Source organism: Otolemur garnettii, unplaced genomic scaffold (genome assembly GCF_000181295.1).
Source record: "Otolemur garnettii isolate 467f Iridium unplaced genomic scaffold, OtoGar3 scaffold00196, whole genome shotgun sequence".
Taxonomy (NCBI): domain Eukaryota; kingdom Metazoa; phylum Chordata; class Mammalia; order Primates; family Galagidae; genus Otolemur; species Otolemur garnettii.
In genome coordinates, this window is record NW_003852591.1 from 112885 (window position 1) to 123183 (window position 10299).

General features: G+C 39.1%; 1 protein-coding gene across 1 annotated transcript; it reads right to left on the reverse strand.

Annotated features, from left to right (window-relative positions):
• Positions 1–6830: 6830 nt before the first annotated feature.
• ADAM21 (ADAM metallopeptidase domain 21) lies at positions 6831–9413 on the reverse strand. The gene has a single exon (XM_012812216.2). The coding sequence runs from the start codon at positions 9411–9413 to the stop codon at positions 7047–7049; it is 2367 nt and encodes a 788-aa protein (XP_012667670.2). The 3' UTR covers positions 6831–7046.
• Between the last annotated feature and the right edge of the window lie 886 nt (positions 9414–10299).

Here is a 10299-nt window from a genome sequence, read left to right on the forward strand (position 1 = left end):
GATAGTCTCACTCTGTTAGCCAGGCTAGAATGCAATGGTACAATCATTGCTCACTATAGCTGCTCGCAGTGACATCGAATTCCTGGGCTCAAGTGATCCTCCTGCCTCAGTCTTCCAACTTTGCTGGGGGTACATGCATGTGTCACTGTGTCCAGCTAATTAAAAAAAAAAAATTTTTTTTTAAGATGATGAGCATTTTTTCAGGTGTTTGTAGGCTATTTGTCTGTCATCCTCAGAGAAGTTTCTGTTCATGTCTCTTGTCCACTTATATGGGGGCTGGTTTGCACTTTTCTTAATGTTTGAGTTCTCTGTAGTTTCTAGCTATCAGGTCTTTGTCAGATTCATAACATGCAAAAATCTACCATTCCAAACGCTGTCCATTTGCTTTGTGGTACCCTTAGCTGTGCAAAAACATTTTAGCTTGATCAAATCCCAGTTATTTATTTTTGGTGTTGCTGCAATTGCCAGGGGGAATCTTCCTCATAAAGTTTTTTCCCAGGCCAATATCTTCAAGTGTTTCCCCACACTCTCTTTTAGAATTTTTATTGTTTCATGTCTTACATTTAAATCTTATATATAGCGAGAAACAATTTTTGTCAACGGTGAGAGATTTGGGTCCAGCTTCAGTCTTCTACATGTGAATACCTAGTTCTCCCAGCACCATTTATTACATAAGGATTCCTTTCCCCAGTACATGTTTTTGTTGGGCTTATTGAAGATCAAATGATAATATGTGGCTGGGTTCATCTCTAGATTCTCTATTCTATTCCATAGATCCATGTCTCTATTTTTGTGCCAGTACCATGCTGTTTTGATCACTATAGACTTGTAGTATAACCTGAAATCTGCAACGTGATGCCTCCAGATTTGTTTTTATTTCTAAGAACTGTATTTCCTATTTAAGTTTTTTTCCTGGTTCCATATGAATTGAAGTGCTATTTTTTTAAGTTCTTTAAAGTATGACATTGGTGCTTTGATGGTGATTGCACTAATCTATAGATTGCTTTAGGTAGTATGGACATTTTAACAATGTTGATCTTCTCAGCCATGAGCATGGTATGTTATTCCATTTGTTGACATCTTCTGCTATTTCCTTTCTCAAAGTTTCATAGTTCTCTTTGTAGAGATCGTTCCCTTCTTTTGTTAGGTATATTCCCAGATATTTCATCTTCTTTGGTGCTATTGTAAAAGAAATAGAGTATTTGATTTTATTCTTGGCTTCACAATTGTTGACATATACAAAGGCTACTGATTTATGGGTATTGATTTTGTATCTCAAGACTCTTCAATATTCCTTGATCACCTCTAAGAGCTTTGTAGTTGAGTCCCTAGGGTTTTGCACGTATAATAAGATCATGTCATCTGCACAGAGGGGAAGTTTGACCTCTTCTGTCCCCATTTGAATTCCTTCGATCTCCTTCTCTTGCCTGATTGCAATGGCTAGGACTTACAACACTATGTTAAATAGTATTGGAGACAGTGGGCATCCTTGTCTTGTTCCAGATTTTGGTGAAAATGTTTTCAGTTTTACTCTATTCAATATGATACTGGCTGTGGGTTTGCTATAGATGGCCTCTACCAATTTAAGTAATGTTCCATCTAAGCCTATTTTCTTGAGTGTTTTTATCATAAAAGGATGCTGGATATTATCAAAAGCCTTTCCTGCATCAATTGAAAGAATTATATGGTCTTTGTTTTTGATTCTATTTATGTGCTGTATTATATTAATGGATTTACATATGTCGAACCAACCTTGTTCCTCTAGGATAAAACCCATTTGATCATGGTGTATAACCTTTTTACTCTTTGCTAATATCTTGTTGAATATTTTTGCATCAATATTTATTAATGAATGATATTAGTCTATAGTTTCCTTTTTTATTGGGTCCTTTCCTGGTTTGGGGATCAGAGTAATATTTATTTCATAGCATGTGTTGGGGAGTATTCTTTCCTTCTTTATATTTTGGAATAGTTCATGCATTATAGGAAATAGTTCCTCTTTGAAGATTTGATAGAATTCTGATGTGAAGCCATCTGGTCCAGGGCTTTTCTTTTTAGGGAGATTTTGTATAATTGATGGTATTTCAGTGTTTTATATTTATTCAAAAATTATAAATCTTTCTGGCAGAGTTTTGGAAGGTACTGTGCTTACACATAGTGATCCATCTCTTCTACATTTTCATATTTCTGGGAATAGAGTTTTTGTGGTAATTGTTGAGAATCTTTTGTATTTCTGTGGCAGCTGTTGTTATTTCCCCCTTATCATTTCTGATTGTAGTTTTTAGAGATCTTATTTTTCTATTTCTGTTTAGTCTAGCCAAAGGTTTATCAATTTTAGTAATCTTTTCAAAGAACCAACTTTTTGTTTTGCTGATTTTCCAAATAATTCTTTGGTTTCCAATTTCATTTAATTCTACTCTAATTTTGGTTATTTTTTTTCTTCTGCTGGGTTTGGGATTAGATTATTCTTCCTTTTCCAGTAGCTTTAGATGGCCCATTCGGTTGTTGGCTTACTCTTTTTCTTTTTGATGAAGGCATCTAATGCTATAAATTTACCTATGAGTACTGCTTTTGGAGTATCCCACAGGTTTTGATAGTTTGTGGCTTCATTATAATTTTGTTCCAGAAATCTAAATGATCTCCTTTTGATCTAGTTTAGGACCCAGCTATCATTCATCATAAGGTTAGTTTCCATGACTTTATTTGAGTATGAATATTTCTGTTGTTGTTCAGTTCAACTTTTATTCCATGATGGTCTGAGAAGATATAGGGAATAATTTCTATTCTTTTTAATTTGTTGAGGTTAGCTTTGTGTCCTAACATAGATCAATTTTGGAAGATGATCCAATGGGCTCATAAGAAGAATGTGTATCTTTTGTTTAGTTTCTGCTTGGAGGATCTGTCTAGTACTGACAGCAGGGTGTTAAAATCTCCCGCTATCAGAGTGTGGGAAGATATCATATTGTTCAGATCAGTTAGGATTTGTTGTATATATTATTGAAATCTCTTCATATTGTATGCCTTCCTTGTGTCCATCTTTGTCTCTCCTTATTTTTGTTGGTTTGAATCCAACTATATCTGCAAACAAGATTACAACTCCAGCTTTTTTCTGCTTTCCATTTGCCTGGAAACCGTTGCCCATCCCTTTACCCTGAGAGTTGTTTTATACTTTGAAGAGGAATTTCTTGTAGGCAACAGATATCTGGGATGAGTTTCTGCATCCAGCCAGCTGCCTGTGCCTCTTTAAAGGAGAATTCAACCCATTCACATTAATTGAAAGAATTGAGAGATATGGCAGAGTTTTGGTCATCTTGTTTTTCAGAGGTCCAAATCTTAATTTTATCCATTGACCATTGTGGAAGCTAGGCTTTGTTCTTAAATTTCTGGGTAGGATTACTTTGGTGGTGTACCATCCTATTCATCTAATGAAGAATGGGTCTGAGTATTTCCTGTAGAGCTGGTCTAATCATGGCAAATTTCCTCAACATATGGATGTCAACGAAGAATTTGATTTCTCCATCATGAAAGAAACTCAGTTTAGTGGAATATAGGGTCCTGGGCTGGAAATTGTTTTGTTTAATAATGTTTAAGGTCAATGACCCTCTACTTCTGGCTTGGAAAGTTTCAACTGAAAGAGCTGCAGTAATCCTGATACGTTTCCCTTTGTAAGTAATACTCTTCTTATGCCTGGATGCTTGCAGAATTTTCTTCTTCATATTAATGCTGGCAAAATTAATTACAATGTGTCTAGGAAATGCTTTGAAGTCAGTTGTGCTGGGGTTCTGAAACTATCTACTATCTGAATTTCTATGTCTCTTATAATACTTGGGAAGTTCTCTGCCATTACATCTTGGAGCAGAAAATTTGTACCATTGGGATAGTCCTCTTCTTCTTCAGAAATCCCTATCATTCAGATGTTTGACTTCTTGAAATGATCCCATAGGTCTCTCAGGGAGTATTTTGTTCTTGTTTTCCTTTTATCTGCCTCTTTGAATGCTTGGGATAGTTCAAAAGTCTTGTCTTCTTTACCTGAGATTCTTTCTTCACACTGTTCAACTCTATTTCTGACGGACTATACTGCATTTTTGAAACTCCTCAAATACCTTTTTCAATTCCGTATCTCTTTTTTATCTTTCCTCATTTGTCCCTGTCCTTGGTGACTTTGTCTTTGAATTCATAAATTTCTTGAGACAATTTCTGAACTATTTTTTGGTTCTCTGTTTCCATCTTTTCCTCCATTTCAATGATCTTATTTTCCATCCATAGTATGAATTCTATTTCTGACATTTCAGCAATTTCTCTGTGTATGAAATTTTCTATTGTATTTTCTTTGACATACCAAGAGGGAGTTGATCTGCTCTGATTTTTCATGTTGTCAGAGTTCTTCTGCTGATTCTTCCCTATGAGTATTTTCAGCTTCTACTTCTTTTTCTTTTTTAAAATATGTTAATTATACTTTTTTAGTTGAATTGATAGGTTGTCCCTGTTGAGTCCACTCCTTGCTGTTGCAGTGCCACCACTGCACTAACAAAAGCAGACTAGTGGTGAATCCACAGCCACAGTGTTTCTCCAGGGGGGACAAGAATCAGTAGACAGCACTGGTCCAGAGTTCAGGAGAGATGCTCATGCACTGGGCACTGTCCACCCAATCACACTCAGAGGGCCACAGCTCTGTGGAGAGCATAGGCCTAAAGCTCAGACAAAGTCATTCAGACACTGGGCATCACCCACCCAATCAAACTCAGGGGGCTGCTGCCTGGTGGCACAGGTGTGCAGTTCAGTCAAAAGTCACTTAAGCACCTAATCCCACCCACCCAATTGAGCTCAGAGGTTGTCCTGGAGGGCAGAAAACAGAAATCTGTGGGACTTCTGAGAATACCTGAAGAGTCGGGGAAGGGTAGTTCACCCTCTACTGGCCAAAGTTAGGACTGCAGCTACTGTTCTCACACTGTAGCTCAGCAGCCAGCAGAATTCCCTGGGCTCCTCAGTGAACTGCCAAACACTCCAGCCTCTGCAAGGGGCAGTCCTTCCAGCAACTAGGATGGGAGAAGTGCAATCTGTGTGCTCAGAATTGCAGAAAATATTTGATCTTTCGTGCCAGGTGGGATGGAGCCTAGGCTCAGTGGTGGGACCTTAATGGTAAAGGACTGGTGGGACCTTAATGGTGAATGGAACTTAGTGACATTCTCCCATGAGATAAGGTGAGCAGACTTTTGATTCCTATTGGCTGGTGGGCTACTCCGTTGCCACGGAGCTCCTATTTGGAGGAGGGGTCTCTCTTCCTCTTGGAGCTACGCTCACCTAAGTTTTGTTGTTTTATCTTCCACTTTATTGTTTCTGCCGCTTGACTTGGCCTGGGCGATGTGTATCTCACACAGTCCTCTCAGTGCAGAGCTCCTCACGTTCAGCTTCCATCCACATCAGTCCAATATCTCTCCCTTTGGACATGCGCCTCTGGCAAAAGCTGCTTCAAGTCAGCCATATTCCCACAATCAGAATTTATATTTTGGAATCAAAGAAAGCACAAAAAAGATACCCAAATGCCAAATTGAGACAAAGAGAATAGATGCTATACCAAATTAATGACCTGATGTCATACTCAAGAAACTAGAGAAACAAGAACAAACCAATCCCCAAAGTAGCAGAAGACAAATTTTTCCTTTCTTAAAATGTGTATATATTTTTTGCACCCCCTGTATATGTATATATATGTGTGTGTGTATATATATATATATATAATTCATATATATAATATGAATTTATACACAGACACCCCTTGGATTACTACTCAGCCATAAAAAAGAATGAAATAATGTCTTTGGACATTTATTAGTAACTTGGGTGCAACTGGAGGCCATTATCCTAAGAAAAGTATCTTAGGAATGAAAAAACAAATACTTGTTCTCATTCATAAGTGGTAGCTAAGCAATGAGTATACAAGAGCATTCAGAGTGGTATAGATACTAGAGACTCAGAAGAGGAGACAGTGTTGGGGGTGACATATGAAAATTTACCTATTGGGTACAATGTGCACTGCTTGGGTACAACAGAGCCTGGTTCACCACTATACAATTTATCCATGTTAATAAAAACCATTTGTACCCCTAAATTTATTGAAATAAATAAATATGCAAAGAATAGAGCCTCACCTGGTGGCTCCCATCTGTAATTTCAACACTTTGATAGGCCAATTTAGGAGGGTTACTTGAATCCAGGAGTTTGAGGTTATAATGAATAATGGCTGTGCCACTGCACTCCAGCCCAGGTGGCAGAGTGAGAGCTTGTCTCTAAATAAATTAAATACATAAATAAATAAGAAAGACAAAGAGAATACATAAGCTTGTCTAGGAAACTCACAAGGGACAGGGTCAGGAGTTTTTATGAAATAATTTGTTTAAACTTAACAAAAATTCCCTTCCTTCCCTCTTTTGGTTATCAAATATACCCAAGGAGTTGAGCAGGACAAACATTATTATCATCCCCCACTTCAGATTTTGAAGCAGAATCTCAAAAAATTAAAGTAATTTTCCAAATCAATGCATGGCAGTAGAAAGGCAAGGCTCACCCCAGGACACTGATGTCTGTCTCTTGCTTTTATCTTAAGCTATACCTGTGCATAAGAAACACAAAAGGTTTGCTTTGTGCCATCATGAATTGCCTTCTTGAGGCAATGAACTCAGAATGTCTTGCTTTTGAATAGGGAAAGTGTTAACATGAATAGGAATTCACTGTTACATCAAAATTGTAACATCAAATTCTGACTCTTCTAGGGAAAGGTATCTTAAAATCCTTTTTTAAAAAAAGAGACTAAAAGGGGAGAAGATGGAGCTTTATTTGCTGCTTTAAAATAATGAACAGTAGTAGGTAGGAAGATCTTAGAAATTACTGATACAGTATTTCTGATACCAATGGAAGGGAAGACCGCTAAATCTTTCAGTAAACAGTCAGAAATGTACTCAGTTTCAGCCACATAGGCTAACATTCTAAGCTAAAAGACTAGGTTTCAATAATGCATGGGATAGTAAATTATGGAGGTTTTTTTTCATTTAACCTAATGAGTGAGCCTTAGTCTCCCGGGGAACAGAATACTGTCGAAGATACACAACAAGCCCAACGGTGCACAGAAAAATCAAAACAGACAAAGAAAGAATCACAATTAGTGGCCAAAAAGCCCTCCTTTTTGCAGAGGCTGGGCCACTGTCAACACTACCTCCATAGCCTCTGAGCAGACAGTAGGGTGGAGACCACCCATAGCCACAGTGGCAGTGATGCTTATTATTGCAGATCCCCTTCATATTGCAGGTCTCAGGAAGACAGACTTGTGACAGGACAGACAGACTGACACACTTCTTATGGATGCAGATCTTTCCTGGGCCACATACAGTGCCATCCTTAACTTCACCAATGTCAGGTATATCCATCCCTAAATGATAGTCGATGCCCCAGCAGGCAACACCATTGATGTAAGTGTGCTGCCAAGTAGAATGATCCTGGAAAGAAGGAATGGCTGTCACATTCTCACACTGAACTCTCCCACAAAAGACATCAGAAGGATCACATTTTAGGTATGCTGTGCCATTTCTACCACAATGGCCAAAACGGTTTCCCTGGGAGTTGACTTCTTTATAGCAATTCTGAGGAGCGCTCTTTGCACCTTTACCAAAAATCTCCCTGCACTGTCGGTCATGGTTATTACATCTCTGTTGATAGCAGTAGGCCCTGTCACTACAGGGGATGCCGTCCTGCATGTATCTATCTTCTGGACATTGATGGGATGTCCCATTGCACCACTCTGGAAGGTCACATTCATTGACCTGTTGTCTACAGAGTTCCCCTGATGGCACAAACTTGCAGTCTTTACAACAAAGCCCAAAAGCACAAGCAGCACCAGGCCTCAGGGTGCAGTTTAACAGACAACAGGGATCTTGTTCACACTGCTGTATAGATCCACAGTCACACTCCTCTTCTCTTTCAACCATGCCATTTCCACAGCGCTCCAACATAAAGACTTCCTCTGGTCTTGGAGAATTGTGCAGACATGATCCCTGGCTGAAAGTGGTCCTCATAAAATCAGTATAACTGCAATTGGTGAATTTTTCTGCTGGCACCCTGAAAGCACTCATGATGCAACCTCTTTCCCCACAAAAACAGAACTCCTCATCATGTCGCATACCCAGAATGTGACCTAACTCATGGGTCACAGTGTTAGCAAAAAGAGACCAAGGGTCTCCTTTGAAATTATCAACTCCACAGTCAATAGGAGGACGACATATTCCTGCAACATAGGCTATACCAAGTTCATTTATAATTGGATTCTTTATGAAAATATGTGCAGCATCATGCTGTGGCTGGGAAAGACTGATTTTTTTCCACTGAGAGAAATCTTCCAGAACCTGTTCTATGCTTATCATTGGGAAAACACTTCCTTGATTCCAAATTTCAATCCCAATCAAAATTACATAAGTATCCAACTGCTGATACATAGAATCCACTATGTTGACAACAAGAAATACATCTTCTTGCACCTTTGAGACGTTGCTTTGAGAGTAAATGAAGAAATCATGGTTGACCACCACAACTAGCTCCAGAAACCATGTATGGGTCCACCAGATACCAGTAGAATTTTGTTTCAGAGGTGAGTTCTCAACCTCTTCAAATTCCAGGTGTTGGTGTGCAACTTCCTTTTCTTTGATGCCACATCTCATGGGTAGGAATTGTGTCTCCTTAGTATATATTTTATAAACCAAGTGTTCAAATGTTGTAGAGTGCTCAATGGGTTCAATTTCATAAGTGAGGTCATTTATTTGTAGCATTCCTCGAAAGCCCCCAAAACAGGCACTGAAAACTACCAGGGACCCAGGGGCTCCCTCCACATAGCCATGATAGTAGCAGTCATCAGGGACAAAGGGCCGGTCCTCCAGGAGGGCATGTTGCTCTGTGTAGGTGAACACTGGGAAATGTCTGGAAACCAAGAACTTCTTGACCTTCATATGGACAATGTGCCTCTGGCCTCCAAACAGCAGACTGTAGGAAAGCCATCCAGGAATGTTTGCATCTCTGCTTCTGCTGGTTACTTTCAAGGGGATCACCACTTCTGGGGAGCTGAGGTGTTGGAAGGGCCCAGCCTGGGAAAGGCCAGATGGATACAGAGACACCCCAAGCCAGAGCAGCAGAAGAGTGATTCTCATGGATGCTCCAGCCTCCAAAGCCACCTTTATGGAGCCATCTGTCCACAGCACAAGGGTACAGACTGTGGGGAACTTCTGGTCTGGCTCCTCCTGAGCTACTGGGTGTAGGGCTAACCTTTCTAGATCTGTGTCCTGGCAGAGTTGGAGAATCAGAATTGCAGTGCTGAAAATAAAAACAAAAAGAAAGGTGGGGATGGTGATAGGAAGTTGGAAAAGAAAATGCATGGAGTGGCAAAAAACTGATAGATGAGTCAAGAAAATGCTTTAGATTTGCTTTTAACAAATGAGGGTGGGGAGTTAGGGAGGGTATAGATAAAACAACATTGGCTATGTACTGGTAATTGTTGAAGCTGTAAGAGGTGTATGATCCAAACCAGCTTGGTATGAAAATGTCCAATATAAAAAGTTAAATCAAAAGTAAAGAGACCTAGTGACTTTGTATCTCAATTTGTCCAAGACAGTATTGGTTTATGCCTATTGCCCTTGCAATCATTATTGACAGTCTCTCCTTTGATGGTCAAAACTGGAGACATCAAAAAATAATCACAACAATTCTTGTATCAATTTGCAGCAGTCTTTTGGTTCACTTTCGTTTTTCTTTATGTTGAGGATGATTTACAGTCTCCTCACTGAATTCTCCTTCCTTCATAAATGCTATTAGATTGCAACATCCTTACTGCAGGGTTAATGATTTTTACTTACTTTAGTATCTTCTACAGTGCCTACTATATCTGTATTCAGTGAAAAATGGAAAAAGGGAGGTGGGGTGGTGAAGTGTCTTGGCTTGTACATGATTGAATGCTACTTAAAATTTTAGAAGAGAAAAGGCTGACATCCTCTTAAAGTATGTATAGGGAAACAATATTGTTCTCCCCACTTACCAGCAGAAGAGTCCCCCAAAACAAAAGGAAATGCTCTCAGAGGGGAAAATGAGAATCCATGTAGTTTAAAGCCTTAGAAAAGGAACTCTATTTTGTTAGGACAAAGACATCAGAGTATCTGGTACTTTAAAATAGCCAGGAAGAGTCAGAATGTTTGCTCAAGAATATTTGGCAACAGTTTTTGTAAGTAGGGGATTTCTGCACCTGGGATACAGTCTGGCCAACAACAT

Excerpts from the sequence above, each read along its gene's own strand:
- ADAM21 (XM_012812216.2), bottom strand. The coding sequence starts at position 9,413 with ATGCATTTTCTTTTCCAACTTCCTATCACCATCCCCACCTTTCTTTTT.